The sequence below is a fragment of the Podarcis vaucheri genome (assembly GCF_965113315.1).
Source record: "Podarcis vaucheri genome assembly, chromosome: 2".
Taxonomy (NCBI): domain Eukaryota; kingdom Metazoa; phylum Chordata; class Lepidosauria; order Squamata; family Lacertidae; genus Podarcis; species Podarcis vaucheri.
Genome location: NC_138760.1, coordinates 101,107,413 through 101,134,086, shown reverse-complemented (window position 1 = coordinate 101,134,086; position 26,674 = coordinate 101,107,413). Strand labels below are relative to the sequence as shown.

The 26,674-nt window shown below is 45.1% G+C and overlaps 1 protein-coding gene across 1 annotated transcript in view; it reads right to left on the bottom strand.

Annotated features, from left to right (window-relative positions):
• SHQ1 (SHQ1, H/ACA ribonucleoprotein assembly factor) overlaps positions 1–25,289 on the bottom strand; it is a 62,963-nt gene extending 37,674 nt beyond the window's left edge. The window contains exons 1-10 of the mRNA XM_082209738.1: positions 25,153–25,289; positions 22,334–22,508; positions 20,971–21,032; positions 20,039–20,161; positions 17,109–17,269; positions 15,082–15,194; positions 13,304–13,434; positions 3,492–3,646; positions 2,403–2,456; positions 177–300 (exon numbers count right to left, since the gene is read on the bottom strand). Coding sequence (XP_082065864.1) covers positions 177–300; positions 2,403–2,456; positions 3,492–3,646; positions 13,304–13,434; positions 15,082–15,194; positions 17,109–17,269; positions 20,039–20,161; positions 20,971–21,032; positions 22,334–22,476 — 1,066 coding nt within the window. The 5' untranslated portion in view covers positions 22,477–22,508; positions 25,153–25,289. The remainder of the gene's footprint in view (positions 1–176; positions 301–2,402; positions 2,457–3,491; positions 3,647–13,303; positions 13,435–15,081; positions 15,195–17,108; positions 17,270–20,038; positions 20,162–20,970; positions 21,033–22,333; positions 22,509–25,152) is intronic.
• Between the last annotated feature and the right edge of the window lie 1,385 nt (positions 25,290–26,674).

Here is a 26,674-nt window from a genome sequence, read left to right as displayed (position 1 = left end):
TTATAAACAGAAATAAAATGATACATTAAATCCTAAAAAGATGCCCCATGAATAAACCCAGGCTCCTTGTAAAGTTATCTAAAACTATGCCTTTGTGAACAAATGTGTTCACCACACACAAATACCCAACTAATTTGCCATAGCCAAACTGTAAAGATAAAACTTAAATATCTTACCAAGTTGTAATATCGTAATGGTGTCATTTAAGGCCCGAGTCACTAAGCTGAAGTGTCGGTAGAGTGGATAACACATAACTCTTCTCCCAAAGGACATCAGAACTTCTGAAATGCTAGTAAAACTCTGCGTGGAACAAACATTTTTAAAGGCCACAATTACTAGCAGAGAAAACATGTTTACAGTGATACCTCGGGTTACAGACGCTTCAGGTTACATACTCTCCTAACCCATAAATAGTACCTTGGGTTAAGAACTTTGCTTCAGGATGAGAACAGAAATCATGCGGCAGCGGCAGGCCCCATTAGCTAAAGTGTTACCTCAGGTTAAGAACAGTTTCAGGTTAAGAACAGACCTCCAGAACGATTTAAGTTCTTAACCCGAGGTACCACTGTACTTCAACAGTAGTTGTAAGACAAAAGGAAACAGCAGGTTGTTACTTTCCTATGAAATTACAGGCAGCGTTGTCTTGCCAGTGAAATTCCCATTCGGTTTCATATTGGAAAGCCCCTAAGCCTCATCTACAGACCCCATACCATCATCCCCACAGTTCAGCAGGCCACAGGGCATATACCCTGATTAACCGAAATAAGGACGGCTATTAAGTTAACATTCTAAAAACGTCAAGGAGGAATATATTTGCCAATGTCCTGTAAAACGCAGCAAATCATCTGCCCCTTCTGTTCTGGCCATGATGGCAGAGCAATTATCGGAAGCTCTTATTGAGCAGAGTCTTACTTTCGCTTTACTTGACTGATGCTCTCAGCACAAGGACCTCTATTGATTTTATGTTAACTAATATGCCTGAAATCTAAAATATCAGGCTTCTTGTCATCTAACCGGGGAATTAATATATCCCCGCAGCCTAAAAGGAAAAGAAATACCTTCCATCCATTAAGTTTTACAATTGGGATTTATTCATAAATGGGCCCACTCCTATGAGAGACTCTGATTAATTCATATTTGCACGATACTCATAGGGTGAACTTATACAGGTATTCTCTTCCTTCCTCCCATGCTGCAGTTACGTTCAAAGAGAACACAGCTATCCCTTAAAACCGTTTTCAAATTAAAAAGGAACAACACATTAGAGAATGGAGCAGCTTCAACAAGCAATATACCTTAAGAGTCCTTTTGAAAGAGCAAATATGTTTGCCATTCTCCACTAAGAGTAAAATTAAAATCTGGGCAAACTGCCTAAGAAGAGAAACCTTCTTCACTGTTTTGTAGCTAGCTATCTCAAGTTGAGGCTAATCCTTCCAGGACAGGCCATCTCCCCAACTCTTGAATCCAAGAACTTGGAAGGCGTAAAGGGATTCCGCTTCAATTTATTGGCCCACATCCAACCCAAGCAGTCTAGCACCTGAATTGCCTTCCATAATTCGGACGGCATGAATAGATGGAGCTGGGTATCATTCGCATACTGAGGACACTCCACTCCAAATCTCCTGATGACAGCTCCCAGCAGTTTCAGTGAAGATGGTAAATAGCACAGAGGACAAGGTGGAAGTTTGTGAGATGACTAAACAGCCTTGAAGGTAGGAGTAGAACCAATGTAATACATTGGCCCGAAAGGAGATTCTGTCTAAACATCAGGAAAAACTTTCTGTCAGTAAGAGCTATTCAATGGTGGAATGGTCACCTATGGGAGGCTGTGGACTCTCCTTCCTTGGAAATTCTTAAGCAGAGGTTGGACGGTCATCTGTCATGGACACTTTAGCTGAGATTCCTGCATTGCAGAGGGTTGGACCAAACAGCCCTTGGGGTCCCTCCCAACTCTACAATTCTCTGATTCTATCACTTCCAGAGCTACTCCAGAAGGGTACCACTGTCAGGCAGGGCAACCAAGGCAGTTTCAGTGTCATGACCAGGTCTAAAACCAGAATCGCCCTCTCAAGTCCTTTGTCCCCAAAGGGGATATTCACTCCTGTGCGACAGTTGTTATAACTGGGCATCTAACACTTTTGGTCTAGGAAGGTCCTCTTAAGAAGGGAAATCCCTGTTTTCAATCTAGTTGTATTTCCAAAGATTTAAGAGATAGTATAACAATACAAATGAAGTTACAAGTAGAGATGGCATTGGGAGAACCAATAAAATACTACTAATCAAAACCCCACCTAAGAAGAAATATCCACTTCAGAAGGGGTAGGGTGAAAGGTAGCAGTAAACCTTTTCCAGATGTTTAACATGTATTGCCCTATCAATAAACTTGTTATAATTCATCTTACCTCCAGCCAGCACAGAGTTGAACTCAGCTTTCGTATGTTCCATGGAGACTCAACCTGAGAAGGAGGGGTTCAGGAAACCAAATTAGAACACAACACTGTGTTTGTAAAAAGAAACCATTTGCACAGGAACTAAGAAACTGAAAACTGCAAGATATATTGGTTCAATTAAAGCACATTTAGATCTCCTCCATATATTTGCAGATACTATCCAACTTCAATCCCTCTCCCCTTCCCCCTCTGTATATTTTGATGTTAGACATTAGAGAACCATGATGGGGGGGGGGAGATAATTAAGAGTTAGAGCACCTAGGTCAGTACTATCTCCCTGAACATGTGTGGCATGTCCATTTCTGGACCTTTATTTCTCCTTACCCTCTACGCACTGTGAACATTTTCCATCAGCCAGTTCTCTGGCTTGAGTCTCTGTTCCAGGTCTTACCTGTCTACATACATCCAGATTTTCTAGGTCCTGGTGCTTCCTCAGTCCTCCTCCCACCCAAACCCTCACCTCTAGCTCTCCGTCTCCAAAGATCGTATTTCCAGGTAACCCACAACAGGTCTCCCCAAATGCCCATTGTTCTTAAGCACAGAACCACTAGACTAGGATATGCTACAGAAGACTTGGTGCCTTGCCTCAAGAACAGTAATTCTCAACAAATAATCTTTGCGTCCAACAAAATAATGCTCCTGAGTCTAGAAAGCATCCAAGAAAACCTGTCCCCCAGAAAAGAAAAAAAAATAAAATAATTCAACATGTGGACAATGAAGATCCCTCAGCTGTTAGCTGTAAAATCATTTCCTCCTCCTTTCCTCTACTGCTAAATACAGCTCAGCAGAGTTGCCGTAGCAGCATCCAAGAGAGAGAGAGAGAAGAGAAGAGAATACCTCACACTTTGGACTGTTAATTTCAAACAGCTGCCTGGCAAACCACCCTAGTGATATAGCATTTCGGTCCTGCGCTTTCAACGCCAGGAACAAAGTCCGCTTTAAAAGCCCTGCCTCCCAGATGACAGAGAAATTCCCTGTAGCTATTCTAGCGGATCCACTTCACTGAAGTTTCATACAGGGGAGTAGAGGGGAGGAACTCACATTCTTCTCTCCTTCAGTGGCACAGACTTCATAGCAATAAGCCAGAAGTATATCAACTAAGCTCAGATATACTTGATGACAGGTTCTTTTATCAAGCAGGAAAGTTCTGTTGGTGAATTTTCTTAGCTGCTCTTTCTCATCTTCCGTAAAGGAAACTAAAAAAAACCAAAAAAACCCACACACACAGAGGTTATTTTAACACACTATATCCATAGCCACACTAAAAACCACATACTTTGAATTAACAAGGGTAGTATTGATGAGAACTTCTTCCCAAGCCCCAGAATTACTCCTGTGTTAAATTCAGAATTAACCATTTGGCTTCTGCAGCACCTGCTTGCCTGCATCCATTCAGAATTAACAGAAGTTTCCTTCTCAACTTGCACCACATGCAGTCAAAAAAGCTGCAACTATTCCATTCTCTTGCATACAGTGACATATGTCAATCTGATTTCTGTTCAGTAAATAATAATAATAATAATAATAATAATAATAATAATAATAATAAATTTCTTACACCCCACCCACCTGACTGGGTTGCACCAGTCACTCTGGGTAGCTTCCAACAAAAATACAAAGCAAAACATAAAATAAGAATAAAACATTAAAAGCTTCCTGAAACAGGGCTACTAAATTTATACAGTTGTTTAACTCTTTGACATCTGGTGGAAAAGGCCCACTGTTTGGTTCCCTGCAATTTCACTTCTCGCAGTGAGAGAACCACCAGAAGGCCCTCGGAGCTGGACCTCAGTTTCTGGGCAGAACGACGGGGGTGGAGACGCTTCCACAGGTATTCAAAGTGTGTAAATTTTTTAAAAATAAACCCACTCTTCAGAGCAGTGGGTCTTCTCAGTAGTGGCGCCCATCAGATGTCAAGGAAATTTTTCTGACCCGTAAACAACTATCTGACTTTTAAAAGACATCTGAAGGCAACCCTGTATTGGGAATTTTTTTATGTCTAATGTTTTGCAATTTTTAATGTGCTGTAAGCTGCCCAGGGTGTGCATAAATAATAAAAAAATTAATAATAATATTTTTTAAAAGACAGTTCCTGTACTCAGGCTTACAATATGAAAGGCCCAACGTTTAGAGGAAAGGGGCATGGGGAGGGAGGAAGTTAAAAACAAACTCAGGTACCTGTTTTTCAAGGTACAGAGTGGTGTCCAACTAACTTGTTCCATCACTGCAAGGATTTCCACTTGTGTAACACAACTCCCGTTAATCTCCCCCATAATGCACACACACACCCCAAAAAAACACACACCAGTTACATAGTTTCCCCAACCTTTTGGAGCAGTTCTGGGGAGGGAATGGGGCACACCTGGGGAGACAAAGAAGAGGGGCAAAGTCCCACCTTGGAAAGGTAAATCCCTGTGCTGAGGGAACAAGTTCGCTGGATACTGCCCACGAAACTCTTATAAAGAATCGGCTCAAGTGGAGATAGCTGAGGGAAATGAGGAACCGAAGGTCAGCAGAGCTGATGGAGTGTCCCTCCTTCCCATCTTTCCCTCTGCTATTGCCAGGCAAAATGGCTGCTCCTAGGTGACAGTTGAGAAAGAGACCACACCAGAAGCAGTTTTGCCTAAAAGCAGAGGATGTGGTAGCAAAGCGTCTGGCAGCAAGGAAGATGTAACACATAGGTCAGGCAAGGAATGTGGCTCAATGATGAGAGAGCATGCCAAAGCTCCCTAGGTTCACTCCCCAGCACTTTTTAGCAGGCCTAGAAAAAGAACTCCCTTTCTGAAACCCTGGAAAAATGCTGCCAGTCAATGGGAAAAATACTAAGCTAGATGGACCGTCAGTCTGTCCTATGTCATTTGCCTTAGATCAAATGAAGCAGAACCACATTATACAAAACATATCCGAGTCTGCTAGTGATCAACAAGTCAGGCTAGCAGTCAATTCCCTAATGCAAGACCTTTGATAGATGACTAATGCAAATGTTTTAGATTTTAAAGACATCCCTTCAAGACGTGTTCCACCCTCGCTTCAAAACTTATTGTAGTTGTCAATTATTTTGAAATCTAGACTGGATAAAGATTGCTCCCTTTAAATAGTCAATGCAAGTACTTTCAGGTATATCCCTTTGAATGTAAATGGCGTCAATAGTTGAGTGAAGGGGGGGGGGTAAAAACACAGACCAAGCTCTGATTCTTTTCTTTTAACAGACGTATGAAACAGCATAGCAATTACCTGAAGAAGCTGAAAATTAGAAATGCACATGCAAGTTGTACTAAAACTAAAAATCAAAACATGCTGCAATAACTGAACTGCAGACACGATTTTAAGTTGCTAGAGATAAGGAAAGATGCTAATAGAAGGGATATTCTGATTAAAGGACATCTAAAGGAAGAAAAGGGACGCGGGTGGCGCTGTGGGTAAAACCTCAGTGCCTAGGACTTGCCGATTGCATGGTCGGCGGTTCAAATCCCCGCGGCGGGGTGAGCTCCCATCGTTCGGTCCCAGCTCCTGCCCACCTAGCAGTTCGAAAGCATCCCTAAGTGCAAGTAGATAAACAGGTACCGCTTTATAGCGGGAAGGTAAACGGCGTTTCCGTGTGCTGCGCTGGTGCCAGCTCGCCAGAGCAGCTTCGTCACGCTGGCCACATGACCCGGAAGTGTCTCCGGACAGCGCTGGCCCCCGGCCTCTTAAGTGAGATGGGCGCATAACCCTAGAGTCGGACACGACTGGCCCGTACGGGCAGGGGTACCTTTACCTTTACTAGAGGAAGAAAAATTTATTTTTGTATGTGCGAATGTCAGCATGCCTGCAATTTTTGTTGCTGGGGCATCCCAGTTTAGCACTTTGTGCATTCAAGTGAATGCCTCAATGAAGATCTAAAGGTAAAGGGACCCCTGACCATTAGGTCCAGTCGTGCCCGACTCTGGGGTTGCGGTGCTCATCTCGCTTTATTTGCCGAGGGAGCAGGCGTACAGCTTCCGAGTCATGTGGCCAGCATGACTAAGTCGCTTCTGGAGAACCAGAGCAGCACACGGAAACACGATTTACCTTCCCGCTGGAGCGGTACCTATTTATCTACTAGGTTAGCAGGAGCAGGGACCAAGCAACAGGAGCTTACCCCGTTGTGGGGGATTCAAACCGCCGACCTTCTGATCGGCAAGCCCTAGGCTCATGGTTTAAAAGGTAAAGGTAAAGGTACCCCTGCCCGAGCGGGCCAGTCTTGACAGACTCTGGGGTTTGTGCGCCCATCTCACATCTATAGGCCGGGGGCCAGCGCTGTCCGGAGACACTTCCGGGTCACGTGGCCAGCGTGACAAAGCTGCATCTGGCGAGCCAGCGCAGCACACGGAACGCCGTTTACCTTCCCGCTGGTAAGCGGTACCTATTTATCTACTTGCACCCGGGGGTGCTTTCGAACTGCTAGGTTGGCAGGCGCTGGGACCGAGCAGCGGGAGCGCACCCCGCCGCGGGGATTCGAACCGCCGACCTTTCGATCGGCAAGCCCTAGGCGCTGAGGCTTTTACCCACAGCGCCACCCGCGTCCCAGGCTCATGGTTTAGTTACATCTAAATTCTTTCAAGGACTAATAATATTACTAATAATAATTTTATTATTTATATCCCACCCATCTGGCTGGGTTGCCCCAGCCACTCTAGTAATACTGAGATATGTCGAAATGTATTATCAAATCATTCTCAAATGAAATGAAATAAATACCTTAACGGATTGGAGAACTGGGCCAAAACGGAAAATGAATTTCAGGAGGGAGAAATGTAAGGTTCTGCACTTAAGCAGGAAGAACCAACTGCACAAATATAAAATGGGGGACACTTGGCTTACCAATGGTACATGTGAAAAGGATCTCGGGATCTTAGTGGACCACAAGCTTAACACGAGTGCACACCAGCAAAAAAAAAGCAGGGGGAAGCCAATGTTATTCTAGGCTGTGTCAAGTATAGTGTCAAAATCAATGGAAGTAATAGTACCACTCTATTCTCAGACCACACCTGTGCTCAGACCACACCTGCCAGTTCTGGACACCACAATTTAAGAAGGATGTAGACAAGCTGGAACCTGTGCAGAGGAGGTCAGTCAAGATTATCAAGGGTCTGGAAACGGAGCTTTATGAGGAACAGTTGAGGGAATTGGGTACTGGGTATGTTTAGCCTGGATATGAGAAGACTGGGAGGAGATATGATAGCTATGTTCAAATAGCTAAAAGGCTGTCACATGGTAGATGGTGAAGCTTGTTTTCTCCTGCACCAGAGAGTAGGACTCAAACCAATGAATTCAAATTAAAAGAAACATCAGGAAGAACTTTCCGACTGCAAGTGCTGTTCAACAGTGGAACGGACTCCCCTTGAAGATGGTGGGAGTATCCTTCTTTTGAAGTTTTTAAGCAAAGGTTGGCTGGCCATCTGTCATGGATGCTTTGAGATTCCTGCATTGCAGGGGTTGAACTAGATGACCCTCAGGGGTCTACAATCCTATGATTCATTTATACTACAGAAGAAATAAATCAATCCAGAAGAGGTAGAAAAATTGAGTTTCCCCTCCCTTAGGTTTGGAGATTATTCTGGAGAAACACAGTTCGCATGTTTCTTACAGATACATATTCCTCTCCTTTCCTCCTGGCCTCGTTCCAAACCATGCACCGTATTTTTCGCCCTATGGGACGCACTGGCCCATAGGACGCACCTCCTTTTGGGGGGGGGGTAATGAATAAAAAATATATATCCCCCCCCCCAGGCACGGGGCTGGCGTGGGGGAAGCCCGAGCTTCCCCTGACCCCAGCCCCCAGAACAGGCTGCTATCCGCAAGCCTTGCGAGCCCGCAGCAATTCCCGCCGGGCTCGCAAGGCTTGCGGACACCTGCGCAAAGCACGGGGCACCCTCCGGAGGGCGCCCCGTACTCCAGGCAGCAGGCTGCTATCCACAGCCTAGGGAGCCCTGCGGGAACTCCCGCGGGCTCCCCAGGCTTGCCGGTAGCTTCCTGAAGCCTGGAGAGCGAGAGGGGTCGGTGCGCACCCTCACACTCTCCAGGCTTCAGGAAGCTATCGGCAAGCCGTGGGAGAGCTGCACAAAGTCGCGCAGCCCTCCCACGACTTGCAGAGAGCTGCCTGCACCCCGAAGCCTGCACCCCGAAGCGCCCCCCAGGCTTCAGGCTTTGCGCAGCTCTCCCACGGCTTGTGAAGAGCTGCCTGTTCTGGCGGCTGGGGTTGGGGAAAGCTTGGGCTTCCCCTGCCCCAGCCCCGCGCCTGGGGGGGAAATAATTTTTTTTCTTTATTTCCCCCCAAAAAAACTAGGTGCGTCCTATGGGCCAGTGTGCCCTATGGGCCGAAATATACGGTAATTCCTTCCGGAGGTCCGTACTTAAGCTGAAACTGTTCTTAACCTGAAGCACCACTTTAGCTAATGGGGCCTCCTGCTGCCGCTGCGCCGCCGAAGCACAATTTCTGTTCTCATCCTGAAGCAAAGTTCTTAACCCGTGGTAATATTTCTGGGTTAGCGGAGTCTGTAACCTGAAGCGTCTGTAACCTGAAACGTATGTAACCCGAGGTACCACTGTACTATACTGGAGGAAGTGCCTCTGGTATGAAAGATGAGGTGCTCTATTTCCTCAAGATCAGGGATGAGGAATCAGTTCCCTCCAGGCACTGCTGAACTTCAGTTCCCATCAGACTCAACCACCGTGGTCCCAAGGTTGGGGGTGATAGGAGTTGAAGTCCAAACAATATCTGGAGGGGCACAGTTTCCCCACTTCCACTTTAGGGCAACAACAAAAAGGCAAGCAATGATAATGGTGTAGAAACATGGGACTCAAGGAAGCAGAATCCATACCTAGACCTTTACTTTGTACCACATGGACCACCAGCTCAGCCTTACAGGATAGTCACACGTGCAACCTGGTCTAGGCCACCTCAATCTGTGGCCATAACTTTTGGACCTTTCCAAAATCCCTTTGCCTATCATTATCACAAAAGACATTTGAATGTATAGGATGCAGAACACTAACCCTTTCATTAAATCCAAGGACCTAATAAATAAGAGTGAGACTCGTGAACATTTCATTTAGGCGGCAGCAGGGCAATCCCACACATATCTACTCTAAAGTAATTCCCACCAAGTTCCAAGGAAGCTTACTCCCAGGAAAGCAGGCATAGGATTGCAGCCATAGATGCAAAGAGAAAGACGAGGCCTTAAAAGAAAAAAAAGCATCATTTTTCTTCTCCTATAAAAGGAAATCGGAGACTGATCGCTAGTAAGCATGATAGATTACTAGGAGACAAAATAAATTACCTCAGAGCATGTAAATGATATATTAAATGCATGTGGCTGCCTACGCTTATGAAGACTGCTTGTCGCCTGAAACAGAGCTTTAGAATTCTGCATTGTGAAACCAAATAAAAATGAACTGCTGTTAGGCAAGCCAAACGTGACTTTTAAAAGAAGTTAAATCCTTTCACCTGACGTTTGGGGAGCAAGGCTTCAGTTTGCGGAGCAAGGCTAACCATCTCCTTCCCCCAACCCCATGAGAAAAGCCAAGTAATTAGTTAAGCTTATGTAAAGAATTTGTTTGACTTGCTTTGCATAATGGAACGAAGGGAAATTTTGGCCTGTCAGCGAAAGGAATGAAGCGCCCTCTACTGGAGGGATACTTGGTCACAAAGCCAATAATGATGGCGACCTGCAGCACACTATTATTTCTGCTGACTTGGGGGGGGGGGGAGTCTTTTCAGCAGCCTGGTGTAGGAAGGCTGGAGCAGAAAGAAGCAAAGGAAGAAGAGACAAGGAAGCAAACAGATGCATTGCACGAAAGCTAAAGCAGAACAGCTAAGAGCTGCGATAGGCACACACCCTGTCCCAGAACTTGGAAATAAAGTATAGCAAACCAAAAAAGGCAAAAATAATAATCAAAAAATCAAAGATAAGCTATTTTATTTTTGTTTTGAATATGACTTATAAGAAAGTCTGTAAGTGTTGTAATCTAATGCAAGTGGCCTCATGCTTTTGGCTAAATGTTCTGTCAGGGAACTGCCATCGGAGCCAGAGGGAGAGGGAGGGCTGCAGAGGGATTCCGGAGAGCGTCCCGGGAGGGAGAGAAGCAGCACATCTTCTGGGGAAGGAAATCAGCGTAGCACCAGTGGGTAAGGGGGGCAGATGGGGGAATCGGCGAGGTGGCTCCAAGACTCCTCGCCGGGAACCAGTGGGGAGAGCATGGGTCCTCCGATGCCCACACCCTCCCTGCGCAGAAGGCTTCCGCGCAGGGAGGCTAGGAGGAGACTAAGCGTCAAAGAGCTTCTTTGCTGGAAGAAGTTCAAGAAACGCCCACTAACGGATTCTGCCAGCGATTGAGACAGCCACGGGCGCGTGGCTGTCCAGACAGAAAGGGTTCATTCAGGCAACCAGCCAAGGGTGGCGTTGATTTACACACAAGCAACCCCTAGAACCATTACAGGTTCCAAAGGGAAAAAATGTTGTTAATCTGATATAATCAGCCCTTGCATTTCTTTCTGAAAATATTAAAGCCTCTGCAGTTACAGTGACTGTTGTCAATAAAGAGAATTTACAAAAGCAATCAATTTTTTAAAAAAATGCCATTTGCTTTATTTAAGTGCCGCAGATAACCATTCAAAATGTCACCCATACAATTGTATTACATGACATGGGTGCAATGCCTCTTCTGAAGAGTAAATCTCACCACATAGCATTACAGTAAGAATTTCATCTATTATAAAACAAGTCAGGCTCAGATGCATTTTATTATGAAGCATTGCGATACAGCAGGGGAGACAGGCGTCATGCATTTTTAAAGCCCCCTTATTCTTAACAGCCCTTCTGCAGATTTTACCTGCATCAAGGTTACACACTGTAACCTTGGGTAAGGGGGGCAGATGGGGGAATCGGCGAGGTGGCTCCAAGACTCCTCGCCGGGAACCAGTGGGGAGAGCATGGGTCCTCCGATGCCCACACCCTCCCTGCGCAGAAGGCTTCCGCGCAGGGAGGCTAGGAGGAGACTAAGCGTCAAAGAGCTTCTTTGCTGGAAGAAGTTCAAGAAACGCCCACTAACGGATTCTGCCAGCGATTGAGACAGCCACGGGCGCGTGGCTGTCCAGACAGAAAGGGTTCATTCAGGCAACCAGCCAAGGGTGGCGTTGATTTACACACAAGCAACCCCTAGAACCATTACAGGTTCCAAAGGGAAAAAATGTTGTTAATCTGATATAATCAGCCCTTGCATTTCTTTCTGAAAATATTAAAGCCTCTGCAGTTACAGTGACTGTTGTCAATAAAGAGAATTTACAAAAGCAATCAATTTTTTAAAAAAATGCCATTTGCTTTATTTAAGTGCCGCAGATAACCATTCAAAATGTCACCCATACAATTGTATTACATGACATGGGTGCAATGCCTCTTCTGAAGAGTAAATCTCACCACATAGCATTACAGTAAGAATTTCATCTATTATAAAACAAGTCAGGCTCAGATGCATTTTATTATGAAGCATTGCGATACAGCAGGGGAGACAGGCGTCATGCATTTTTAAAGCCCCCTTATTCTTAACAGCCCTTCTGCAGATTTTACCTGCATCAAGGTTACACACTGTAAGAATTATGAGGGACCTCACAAGCCCTGTTTCAACTTATTTAACTGCCAGAAGTTATCTCCCACAAATGCTCATCCATTTCCTCTCTAGAGTACCCATGGAAGAATGATCCATGACTTCCATTGGTAAACACTACCTCTAACAAAATGGGTTGAGGAAATGTTATTGGGTTGTTTTTATTCTTATTTTTATTATGTATTTTATGTGTTTATATTGTAATTTTATCTTGTGAACCATCCTGAGACCTGCAGGTATAGGCCATATACAGATTTTAGCAGCAGCAGCAGCAACAACTTTCTAATGTGTGCTTCTTATTCAGATTTTGCAACCCAAAATGCCTTTACAAACAAAAGCTAATAACGGTTTGCTTTTAAGATTTCTTTAAATAGTACAAGTTTAATTTTCCTCACCACGAGATATCTGGCAAGAACAGAAAGTACTTCTACTGTCAATGGTTCAACTATAGTAGGGCAGATAAAGCAGTCCTTAATACTGTCGTTCAGTACAGTTAACCAAAGGAAGATAGGAAAAAGACACATTTGTCAGTATCACCCAATTTGAAAACAGCTTTTAGTCAAAGCACAGCAACAAGAAAATGAAACCACAGTCGCTGTTTAACTCGACCGCTAAGACAAATGTCAAACGAAAATTTGAATTTGCAAATAGATTTCATTAACTTTATATGTTCATAAATGTGCAGTGGTCCTAACAGGCTGCTTGAGCACACTAGGAAAATACAGTGAAAATGGGTTCTTGCCCCTCTTGATAGTGTTGTGCACTGACCCTTCTCTGCTTAAGATATTCTCACTTTGTTGCTAGGCAGACTCTGGGACTGGTCCAGTGTTGTGCAGAACCCACGCCAGTCACACCACACAGTATACGAGACCAGCTCCGAGACTGAGAAACCAAAAAGCAGGAAAACGTTGCCTATGTTTAGGATCCTTTCTAAGGGTACTCAGGCTTCTTGTTTGGCCTGGGAGAGCGAAAGGAAGGGTTCTGGGAAAACAGGAAGAGCAAAGCAGCAATTCACTCCCAATGGTTCTTTTCTCTGTTCTTACTGTGCCGTAAAATCTCAAGCAAACTTTTGGCAGTCCTTTCAAAAAGAAGGGGAGGGATGTTTGCATAGTCCCTCCTTTTTTTTTTTTTTTGCAAAGGAGAGCAAATACCTGGTTGAAAAATACCCACTAAAGAGGCCTGCAGCTGTCCATCAACATCCACAGAAGATCTGGAAAGTGGGGTCTTACCAATTACTGCCTGTCTGCTCTCGTTCAAAGGATGGCTTTCTTGGGAATCCATCTTCATTCTAGAGGCTTTAACCCACCAAGGCTCATATTTCAACAGATGGTGAATAGTCTCATCTTCAAAGAAGTCAGCACTGGAAAGATAAAAGGATTCCTGCATCACGGTCCAAAATTAGTCGTTCGTGTATGTTGCCAAATAATCATAATACGTAATCATCATTTCCTTGAGCTTCTCAGTAGCATGCAAGGTTTACACACCTAAAGGTGCAGGACTCCCAGACCCACCTGAGATTTGTGTATCTTGCTACAGGGGTAATGCAAGTGAGTTATATCTTGCTCACCGGAATGGAGGATGGAGAGAAGGAAAGGTACAGACTTTTGTGCAGATTTAAATGTACCCCACCTTACAAAGTTAAAGAGTCACATCTGTTGTTCCACCCACCCCTTGTCCGTGCAACTAAATAGCGTAACACAGTGAGATATGGGAGAAGGGCTGTAGCCCGTTGGTAGAGCACATGCTTTGCCTGGAAAAGGACCCAGGTTCAATCACCAGGTATCGCAGGTAGCAGTGGTGACTGCAGTCCATTGAGACGAGTAGGGCACAATGGAGGCAGACAGAACAGGGAGCAGATGTAGTCCACTCATCCTAGTTTCATCCCCATTATCCTCCCTGCCAAGTTCTACAAGATCAACACTGGGACTCTCCATCTGTTGCGAGAGACAATGGAGTGTGCCTCACGGGGTAAAGTCAAACCGCTGGAGAAGCACAGCCCCTGCTGTGGCTTGCAGAGATTGGTAAATCATAACTGCTGCCTCCTGCGTTGTTTCTGCTGCATTGGCAGCACTGAAGTGAACTCTCTGGGCGCACCCTGGGCGGTCTGTATGGAGATCCTGGGTTGCCCAGATGACAATACTTCCCTCTTGGCCTCACTGATGTAGTCCAAAATAAGTCAGAGCAATACGTTTGGCACCAGCTTGGCTGCAGGAGCTGCTGGAAGGAGGCATACCAGGCACCATCCAACTGTCTTAGGGACTCCACTAAGGAAGGGTTTACTCCTCAGCCTTTTCTCCTCCCAAAGATGTCACGCAAGGCAATAGGTACACTGGGCCGAAGGGGGAGGAAACAAGCAAGCAGTGTCACCCTGAGCTGCTTGTAAGTAAGAAGGCAGACAGGTGGGAGCTGGCTGAGGGGGTGGGACTAAGGTTGGTGGGGCAGTGCCTCATTTGTCTTAATGAAGCAATCTCTACTGCCAGTATTGTTGACAATACTGGAATAAATGGACCAGTGGACTTGATATAGAGGCAACCCTTATGTAAGTTAGTATCCCATTTCTCAAGGGCGAACAGCTGAAATATGCAGCAAAAACCCTGTTTCTTTCTCTTGGCCAGAGTGGATCAATTGCACCTATTACACTTTAGAGTACTATACTCAAGATTATTATACTCTATTATGTGGAGTAAGAAAGGTAATTTCAGGGAGTCGTGGGGTTCCTTACGTTGATGACGTTCTGCAGTAGTTATGTCTACTCAGCTTGAATTTCAGCTGGCCTTTGGCTCTAACAGAGTCTCAGAAAACCCAAACCTGAATCATATCAGTCATCAGCTTCCGTGGCAATTATACATAAAGATAGTCTAAAATGCAGCATAAGGCAAAATAGTAGGAGATACGGAAACCACTCATTTCCTATTTAAAAAATAGGCCTCTTCGATCCACTTTCTATTAAATGAGGACAAGATGGTCAACCAGATATTGCAGAAACACGCCATATGCAAGGACTTACAGGTAATGGTCAGGATCGAATTTGGCATCTTCTGCTGCCAGCCTTTTCTCTCTGCGTTCAGCTGCAGAGGTCACGTCTGGATTTTTTATATCGATAACATCATTAAGTTCATCCTGCGAAGACAACCACAAACAAATAAGCAAACCTGTAAAAGGGGAGGGGGATTGACTTTGTTAAAGGTTTAGGCAGAAAACTTGTGACGTTCATCTCAAATGGTATCGGGGTAAAGAGTGTATATACCCAGCAATGGCACTATGCCCAGCTATGGACTGAGTTTGTCTGGCCTCAGTCGTTTGCATTCCAAGTAAACTTTGATTGAATTTATGCAACGAGCTCTACGTGAGGCTGCTACTGAAAATGGTCAAGGAGCTTGAGGTCCAAGGGAACCACCTCTGCTGGTATCTGCCCACCCGTGGCTATAGCCTATTTGAAAATATTGCAAGCTCCCGCAAGAAGCACCTTCACATTGCTCCTAAACAAGTTTGAAAACAGGAGCCTGAGAACAAGTATTTACAGAACCCCACTGCTTCCATAATGAAGAAAGCTTAACAGTTCATTTAACACAATACTTCCATTTCCTGGATTGTATTCTTCACACAGAACTGCGCTGTGTGGATTCTTCTCTTTGCTTATACAGAGAAAATCATGTATTTTTTTCCAAAACCAAAAAAAACAAGAAAGCCTGCAGCACCTAAGAAGAGACAACACGATTCTAAGATTTATATTTAACTGCCATTTTTCATCAATACAGGCTGCTAAGCACCTTCCACAAATTTCAACTGAAGACACACTATCTCAGACCATGGAAATCCTCTGAACATTGGCATCCATGTCTCAAGAGACAATGGAGTGAGTATTCAGGGGTGAAGTCAAACCACTGCATTAGCAGCACCAAAGCGACCTCCCCAGGGTGCAAGCCTGCCAACTGGCAGGAGCCTCCTTATGCTAGTGCCACCACCACCAGGAGGCTACTTCAACCTTCCTTCCCCTCTGCAGCAGGGTGAGAAGGAGCTGGCCACTGAAGCAGTGCCACATTCAGCTCCATGCTTTTTGGACATGGGGGGTGGGGTAGCCCCCGTCCCAAAGGTATTGGGGGGCGCAAAAGAGCTCGGCCCCCAGGAGCTGGAGCCCCTGCCTGTAAGGCAATGGAGGTTTAGGATCAGAGTTTTCCTTCACCTAGATGGGCTACCTTCCCCTAAATGTGAAAATTTTGCATCAGGCCAATTACGCAATGCAAAATCATGTACAATTAAACATCATGAACCCCAGGGGCACTCATGTGGGGCTTTATACAAAAATTCCATGGCGTCAGCAAAAAGTGCACTTACAATCAGAATACACCACCTTTGGTAATGATTGCCGTTTAATCATTGCAAGGGTTTGCATTTAAAGTTCCCACGAACAGAACTCCAGCTCACAGAGTCTTCCTGCTAGACAACCAGAGTGGGAAGGCATTTTTCACTACCCCCTGAAAAGCTGCTCCACAGAGTTCTAGGCTATGGGAGAGAACGCAGCAGAAAACAATGGAAGCAGTCTCCCTTTGCCTTACTCCATGGGACCTACTGCCAAAGTTAAAGACAGAGGATTTCACCTCAAAAGTTAAGGCTCACATTGTATGGGTTGTTTCAAATGGGCCACTGCCCAACCTCAAGGTAGTTCCGAACATATAGTTTGCTTATAAGAATGGATGGTATTCAACTAAGTTTCAACCCATTGATTTTAATGAGTTACTAAGCTAGCCCCAACTTCAACGGGTACTTCAATGAGTAAAACTTCGTTGAATGCTACCCAATGAATGTGAACAGCCATGTTGCCTTGACATCACACATTTATTTGTGGGACCCACCCAGATATCAATGTTTGTGTGTTGGTTTTATTCCATTTCAATAGCAACGCCATGAGGATTTCCTTCACACTGATATGTAATGCGTTTCAAATTTCGTTCTGGATTGGGGACTGAGGGAAGAAGCTGTGCCTATTGGAAGAGTTGATGGGTTTGTTGTTTGTTTTTAAATACCTGAACATACCTGAAGACGTCTGAAAACTCCCGATTTCAGATTTCCAAATCCATAGGTGCAAGGCGAACATAAAGGGCTGTCTTTGCTTTCCACATAAGGAGTCTGTTCAATTTCCCAGTCAAATTCTTCTTCTTCTTCTTCTTCCTCCTCCTCTTCTTGATTTTCAGCACCTGAAGTTTTGAGGTCAGGTGGTAGTGGGGGGGGGGACAAAAAAGGTAACCAATCTTCCTATCAGAAAATTTCTTCTCAAATTCTGCAAGGCACCACCAGAGCCCCCAGATTGGAAACTGGAATTGTGCTGCTTCACCCTGCCTCCCAGATCATCCACACACTTTGATTAATAGGGACAATATTCATGAGGCCTGTGCGGTGGAGGCCCCAACCATGTCATTTAATACTGCGGGAAAGTGTGCACCTTCACTTGGGGGACATTTGTTTGTGTGGAAAGACAGAGATATAAACCTAAGAACCAGAAAAACTGATACTGAGCAAAAGACAGGATTAGTACTTGGCCAATATCACACACAAATCTGCCCAGTTCACTATAATGAATTCTACTTTTAGGTTTATAATGAAGTACGTGTATATACTCCCAACTCTCCACTGATGCATCTTCTATTTGCATGCGACTGCACACACACACACACACCAGGAACCCAGAAGTGGTGCCCGGAAATGACAAGTGAGGTTAGTTCTCAATGGCAAGATCAAAGAGTGTGTTGGGCAATATATGGGGAAATTATTAGTGGAGTGGGGTGCTGAAAATAATGCCAACATATTTCACATCCGGCAACCAATGTGCCCCTTTGGTTTCAGATGGAGTTTGGTCAAGTACAGTGGTACCTTGGTAGTCAAACGCCTTAGTTGTCAAACAAATCAGCTCCCAAATGTCGCAGTGAGTGTTCAGGTTTGCAAAGGTTTTTTGGAAGCCGAACATCCGATGCGGCTTACACAGCTTCCAATTGGCTGCAGGAAGCTCCTGCAGCCAATTGGAAGCCGCACTTTGGTTTTCAAACCATTTTGGGAGTTGAACAGAATCCCGGAATGGATTAAATTTGAGAACCAAGGTACGACTCCAGAGTTAACACTAAACACATTCCTTCTGATAAATGAGCCATCACTGCCACTAGAGGGCCATGATTTTGCATCCCATGGACTAGGGACGCGGGTGGTGCTGTGGTCTAAACCACAGAGCCTAGGGCTTGCCGATCAGAAGGTCGGCCGTTCAAATCCCCGCGATGGGGTGAGCTCCTGTTGTTCGGTCCCAGCTTCTGCCAACCTAGCAGTTCGAAAAAACGTCAAAGTGCAAGTAGATAAATAGGTACAGCTCTGGCGGGAAGGTAAACAGCGTTTCCGTGTGTTGCTCTGGTTCACCAGAAGCGGCCACATGACCCGGAGGCTGTCTGCGGACAAACACTGGCTCCCTCGGCCTATAGAGCGAGATGAGCGCCGCAACCCCAGAGTTGTCCGCGACTGGACCTAATGGTCAGGGGTACCTTTACCTTTACCCATGTACTACCGTATTTTTCGCTCTATAGGGCGCACCGCATCATAGGGTGCACCTACTTTCTTTATTCCCCCTCCCCCAGCCCCAAAGAGCAAAGAAGCCAAGACAGCCAGCGGGATCCATCCCGCTGGCTGTCTTGGCTTCCTCTTTAGCCACGCACAACCTCTCCAGCCGGGAGAGGCTGCACGCGGCTTTGGCAGAAGCCAAGACAGCGAGCGGGATGGATCCCGCTCGCTGTCTTGGCTTCCTTTTTAGCCATGGGGCTGGGGCGGGAGAAGCCTGAACTTCCCCTGAACCCTGCCCCCAGAACAGGTCCAGGAGCGGGGGTGAGGTTGCGTGCAACCTCGCCTTCGCTCCCGGAGCTTGCGGATAGCTGCCCAAAGCCCGGGGTGTGTAGGGCTGCGCTCCCTGGGATTCGGGCTGCAGGCTGCTATCCACAAGCCTTCGGATAGCACCGACCCCTCTCGCTCTCCAGGCTTCAGCAAAAGCCTGCATTCGCTCCATAGGACGCACACACATTTCCCCTTCATTTTTGGAGGGGAAAATGTGTGTCCTATAGAGTGAAAAATACGGTATCTGAAACCAAAGAGGCACATTGGTTTCCAGATGTGATTCCCCCTCCCACCAGCTCTCCTTATGTAGCCCTACTTCAGGGAGAGCTGGCTGCAAAGTGACAACTGAGAGCACATACTGGGATTTGACCTTGGCATTTAGCGCCAAGAAATTGGAGTGGTAGCAGATAGGCGATAAGCGCCGTTTCCCTCTCCCATCATGAAATGATAGTGCTGGTGGGGTACCTGAAAGGGAGAGACTCAGACGTAAGCTTCATTCATTCTCATGCAAGGGGAGAGAGGAAATCCTGGAGAGATGGTGTCAGTGTTGATCTGGCTCCCTCGATCTCAGTGCTCTCCAGGCATGGTTGGACTACAACTCCCAGCAGCCCCCAGCCAGCATAGCCAATGGTCAGGCATGATGGGAGCTGTAATCCAAAACATCTGGGCAGCACTTGATTGGGGAAGGCAATAATCATAATTTTATTATGTCTATGCTGCTCATTTGCCTGGGTTGCCCCAGCCACTTTGGGCGGCTCCTAACAGAATAGTAAAAACACGAGACAACATCAAACATTAAAAACTTCCTTAAACAGGGCTCCCTTCAGATGTCTTCTAAAAGTTGTTTATTTCCTTGACATCTGATGGAGGGGGCGGGTTCCCACAGGGCAGGTATGATTACCAAGAAGGCATAAAAGGCAGCTTCCTGTGTTTTTATGAACAACCAGAAGCATTGTAAAGCATTAAATTCCTATTTGCAGGAAGCAGGGCAAGTAAAACATCTAGCACATAAATTCATGTTTCTCTGAACTTAGAGAGGGAGGGAGGGAAGGAGAGAGAATGAACCCGTGAGCCATTTTTAAAATTAAAATTGTACAAACCCATCTCTTCGACTAATGGTTTTGCAGATCTGGATTTCTTTGGCGCTAACAGAGCTGTCAACATGTCTAGCCCATCAAAATTCTCTCCGGGAACTTCCTTGGGAAGATGGATTGTAAAAACCCCTTGAAAGAAAAGGACTGAGTTAACAAAAGGCATTTCTCCATTTATCCAGATAAGCTACTACTAGGGTGTTTCGAAAAGCAATAGCAAAACTGCTGGCCAGACTATACTAAAACAAAAAACAAAAAAAGCCCTGCCTGCTCTCATTTTTGCTTGCATTACTCCAGGGACAGAGGCCTGCAAGTGAAGCATCCCCATTCATTAATGATTTCACACATTTATAAAGCAGAGAAAGAGGAGCACAGGTGATTACAGCTCATTTTCAGCTCCCAACCCTGCAAAAGGAGGATCTGCACACCCTCCCAGTGGAAAGATTTGGAAGTCACACAAGACGCAGTTCCACATCTAGGCCTCATATATCTCAAAAAGGCCCCTCTTCAAACAGAACAAGTGCAAGTTGCTTTTGCTTTCTTCCACCACCTCCCATATTGCAAGAGAGAGGCACAAATTAAACACATCTACTACATGTCTTGCTCGATCAGTCCAAAAACCCAAGCTAAGAAGATGTGGAACAGACACGGCACATTCTTCCCAAATTCATAATTTGTCAAGCAACACATTTCACTAGATAAGGCTGTGCTTGACGCTCTCTGCACAAAGAAAATTGTGACATGGGAAGCATCATTGTCTTCCGTCTAACAAACGTAAACCATCCCACTTATCTCTACAAAGCAAAACATTCTGAAACAACCAGGACAGCTCGCTTCATTTTATACTACTGCTAAAAGTAGAAGCAAACATAACAGCAGAGGAATCTTGCATATCACGCTTTCTTCAAAATGAAGATATTTAATTAAAAAGAATTACAAACCTGTGTCGTCATACGATGCTCTCTCTCTCCCATCCTCTACAATTCTTCCTGGAAGAGCCAATCTGGGAGGGGTGGAATTAAAGGTGTTTAATTACATATCTGATGCAGGGGTAAGGATAATAGGAAACCAGGGACTGGTTGCCAGGCTTTGGAAAACCTCCTTCCATGTACACTTCAATGCAAAAGGAAGCCCAATTGGAAGCTGTGCGATTTGAGTAAGGTAGCGAGAAGAACAGAGAATGAAGGCAGAAAAGGACAGATTAGGTAAGAGGAGCTTGGATTTGATATCCCGCTTTATCACTACCTGTAGGAGTCTCAAAGCGGCTAACATTCTCCTTTCCCTTCCTCCCCCACAACAAACACTCTGTGAGGTGAGTGGGGCTGAGAGGCTTCAGAGAAGTGTGACTAGCCCAAGGTCACCCAGCAGCTGGATGTGGAGGAGCGGAGACTCGAACCCGGTTCCCCAGATTATGAGACTACTGCTCTTAACCACTACACCACACTGGTAACTGCCGTGTGCCTTGCAGAATGGTGAATGCATGACCTTAAGGCCCCATCCCCTCTCAAGTTCTGCCTAGTCTTTCCTGCTTTCTCAATATTTTAATAAATACTAATTGTCCACTGAAAAGACTTGCTCAACAAGCATGAGTGTTACCCCAGATGCCCATGCTGGCATCTAATATAGGGAAGCCTGGAGAAAAAATAAATAAATTCAGAAACAAGAGCCAGTTCAGATCCCACCTCAGCCATGAAATCACAAAGTGATGTCTCACCCCACCCTCTGTAATAGAGATAATGCTGTCGCCTCTTAAGGAGCTGTTGCAAGAATATACTGAGTTTGTATGCCAGGTGTTTTTAACATTCAAAATAGCACTATATAAATGTCAGATGTGTCATTTACAACATGTGTATAGAACACATTCACAGAAAGTCTTCAGGGTGAAGTGTAAGCACACTTCTGCTGAAACAAAACAACATAATACAACAAGCCTTGGGCTCATACATTCTCTTTCTCCCTCTTCTGCACAAATAAGGAGGAAATCTGAAGCATTCATTAACGGTTTGGAACAAACCAGTTTCTCATCTCATTTGAATACAGGATACTGTAGTTTGCACAAACCAGTTAGATTAATAAGGCTGGGTTGTACCGCTGTGGGTCCCAGGATAATTCTCAAAACAAACCACAGTCTGAATTCAGCCAATATGTGATTCCATAATGTATCCTATATTAAGGATTTTCTGCCTCTCACACACAAATGAGCAAACTTGCCCCCAGAAACACGGGGGGGGAGCACTTATTAACACAATGTGACAAACAATACATAAGCAATTCAACTCAACCTAATGAAGTGATGTTACTTACCTGAGAAAGTATGGTTTCGCATAAAACTTGAACTCCTTCCCTTCAAAATAGACCTCAAACTCTGAAACTCGTGCATATGGTACTTTGATTGTTATTGTAAGAAAATCTGGATCCTGACTCAGTTCAAACGCTGGAGTTATCATGCTGAATACTGCTCAAAAGCCAAAGGTGCTGCCTGAAAAATTATGTCATGGAAATAAAAGAATCACCATCTGAGCAAACGTAAGAGAATACCAGTGACATATGAACACCTGAGTATGATAAACTGATTTCTGTTAATTACTTTTCTTTTTCTAATTGTCCATCTACTTGCAGTCTGAAATAGTTTTGTAAATTTTATGAGGGGGAGATTCCCCCCCTTCAACTCCAGGGTGACTGCAGTCTGGCCCACCCCTCATCCTAAAATTGTAGGACCCTGAGGCATCATATCTGGCACCATGAAAAGGCCTGAGGAGTCTAAAGCACAGGACAACCATCTCAGAGACATCAAGAACACCACTTGTAATAATGTTGGTGATGAAGCAGCATGGTACAGGCCCAGCCATCAGGGTCGAATTCCCATCAGTGTCTTTGGAGCACCCTCCCAGGCGGCTCTAGCTTTTCAGGGGGAAATACACAAGGAAACAGTAACTTTGGGGAGATGTAAAGCTATTTGGCAATCCATTTTTGGGTTACATGAGTTGTGCAAGTGGCAGAAAGCAGAGACATTAATGACTATCAGATCAAAAGAAGATGTAGAATAGATCTTTCAAGGGGCTGGGGTTAATGTTTGAAGTGTGTACCCTGTATGAATTAAAGCAAAGGTTTTATTCAAGATTTTGGGAATTTACTGAAAGTTTGAGGGAATATGCTTTGAGGCTTAGGAGTGGTTAAATGACTGGAAGTAAGTAGGACTGAGGACAAAGAGCAGCTGCTCAAGAAAAGGTCTGTGGAAGGAGTGTAGGATGCTGCTATCCATAGGGAATTAGAATTGCCTCTTTGGCAAAATGGGGAAACACTTTCCTAGGGTTTTAAGGAGAATGCCATCAAGCTTCTGAGAAAACATAAACAAAATATAGCTTTTACACAGCAATGTTGTCAGGAGCATGACTGCATCAGAGCCTTGCGGATGGGAAGATTGGAAGCTAATACCCTGAAGAAGACCCTAGATGGAAAATGCTGACATGACTGATATGTGTAATCAGTGAGAGTATGTTGGAAAAAAAGATACAGAGGGAGATGCAAAAGTTCAAGTAGATCTGAAACAAGAGTTTATGAGAGCTAGGGAATGGAGTCACAGCACATGACAGAGTGGAAAGAGCCGCTGGGCGCAGGATAGATTTTATGATGACAGGCCTATTTGCCAAAGATGAAGGAAATAGGGCACACTGCAGAAACAGATGATGTCATCAAGAGTGTTCATGAGTTGGAGATGTTCAGTCAGGCTCTGAAGCAACTGGTGAGACAGTGGAGCTAGACAATACACCTGTATTCACGCACATTTAGTATAGTAGGTCCCATCTGCTCTATACATTTAAAGCAATATCACACCACTTCAAAGAGTCATGGCTTCCTCCAAAGAATGCTGGGAACTGTACTTGGTTAAAGGTGGTGAGAGTTGACAGGAGACCTCTGTTCACCTAACAGATCAACAATTCTACAGGAATTCCTGGAGGATGCTCTGAGGTGGCCCAAAGCACCTTTCAGTGTGGAAACCTACAGTTACTTCCCGCCCCCCCCCCCAGCTTGTTTATTTTTGTTGGATACAGATGCCCTCATCTGAGCCATACATTCACAAGGAGCTCTGAGACACATTTGATGCACTGGAATCTCAGATGACACTCTCCCATTTGCCTGGGCATATGATTTGCCCTGGCTGAAAGCACATTTTAGGGTACAAACCCCCAGTTACTTTTTTATGGTATTATGATGCCGTCACACATTTATGAGCATTTCACAACCATGATTATTTTAAATGAATAACATTATTGTTGGGACAAAGAAGGAGACCCCCTGTTCATGTACATATATAAGCCAAGGGATATCCTAATATTTATTATTATTAAATGAATAAATTTGTACACCAGCCTTCATCCAAAGATCACACGGATGTTCACAACATAAAAATAAAATATGAGAGCATACAAACTTTAATTGGGAGTTCAGGGATACATGAGCTTTACTTTTTTAAAAAGTGCTTCAAATCTTCTAGCAAATAAAAAACTTGGAACCACTAACTAACCTCAGCATCGCCAGCCACATTTTTATTATGTGAATTCCACAAATAGGATATGAACCCAATATCACTTTTCCCATTGGCTACTCCCCTTCCCCACACTAACAACTGATATATTCAGAGGCATTGCTGACACCCATCGTGAGTTGGGAGCCTCAAATAAAGCCTGCTTCCCTTTCACAGAGAACACAGCAAACATGTTTCTAAATGGTGAGTTACCCAAGAGTCCGCAGTAAGGTACAACCTGCCGCTTTTACACACTTAACTCTCTGTCTCACACACACATCAATGGGCACGCCTGTCGAAAAGCCCAGAGCTAAACACACATGCTGCCCCAACACAGGGTGGCATAAAAGGCTGCTACTACAAATTCCCCTCCCGCTCCCTTTAGCCATAGATAAGTGTGTGGATGTGTCTATATATGTGTGGATATGTGCGCACATGTCTCTGTGTATGTTGGTGTGTGCATGAGTGTATATCTGTGCATGTGTGTCTGTACGCGTATTACTGTCGGCCACAGCCTCCATTTCCACACAGCTCCATCCGCGCTCTAAAAGACTACGAAAAACGCCAGGCTCGGCAACCAGCCCCGGCCAACACTCACCCACCGACCCGACCGAAGACCACGCACTTCCACACACGCGCTGGCAGAACCCGTCTTCCCCTACCGCCCATGGCCCGCCCATCCCGATGGCGCATAGGCTTCCAATTGGCTAGAGCCTGCAGTCAACAACCATTCTGTCCAATGGAGAACAAGGGTCTCTCGGAGACGTGCCGCTTGGGAGGCGGGCTACAAGCTCATTGGCAGGAGCTGCCGGCTCGCGCCCATTCACAAATCGCCGAGAATGTGAAAAAAGAGGGCGGGGCGGCGGAGCGAGCGTCACGTGATAGGAGCCCGGCGAGAGAAAGGAATGTCGCCATCCCGCGCCTGCGCCTTCCTTTCGGTTCGCTATAACGGGCGAGTAAAGCGGGCAGCTGCACGTGACTTTTCCTAGTTGTGTGTTTGCTGCTGGCCACGCTGCAAAGAGGCGTTGCTTTTTTTCCTTTTGCATGCAAATACTTGGGTTGGTTTCCAACCAGCTAATAGTAATACTACTGAATGGCAGCGAAGCTACATCCTCAGTTCCTAGTTCCTTACTTTGCTCAAAGCTTCGAAGAACTAAGAAGCTCCTGTATCCCCAAATTAAAGTCCATATGCCCCTGAGCCACCAAATAAATATCATTTATGTGCATGATTGAATGGTGGGCTCTCTCTTTTTAAATCCCAACAATCAAAATTATGTTTGGGAAACACTCTTAAATGCATGATGACAACGTAACACCATTAAAAACTTAAGTAACACTGGTGCCCATCCCAAAGCATGCTTTGGGCCAGCATAAATCATACACCCAAGCAAATTGGAGAGGGTCCTCTACAAAATGCCAACCCAAAGTGCCCTACTGGCGCATAGTCAGTTTGTGCAAATCTGTAGGGGGGAAATAAGTATCTGGTGGCATCCACCCCCAAACATGCTTTGGTTCCGCTCAAATCATGCAGCCAAACAAATGGCAACGAGTTTCCTCTATACAGTCAAGGGCATCCATGCAGACAATGATAGCCAAAATATGTAGGAAAAAATAAGTAACTGGGTGTGTCTCCGGTGCAAAATATGCTTTGGGCCAGCACAAGTCATGCACCCAAGCAAGCAGGAGAGTGTCCTCTACAAGGCACCAACAGAACAGGCATCAGGCTATGAGTGTATGATCTCTGATGTCCTGGAGGAGTCTTGGGAAAGTAGCAAATGTATTTGATAAAAATAAATGTAATAGAAATGTTTTCTATATTGGAAAGAACTACCATGAAATATAGGAAGAAATACTCATGACCAGTTAAGGATCTAAAATGGGGACGGATGGGGACTGGAACAGAGCTCCCAGAATAAAGGTTTTATAAGAAGGAAAGCAAGGAAGAGGAATTCCCTACCCAGCTAGGTGACGTTAGCTCTTGGCCCAGTTCCCAAGAAGTTTGGTCACAATAAAGTCCACTCTCCAATTGAAATCAGTGGGCATACATTATTTGCAACTAGCGTGATGGCAACAGGGCTAAGCGCAACTATAACTGCAGTCCTATGCACACACATTTGAGA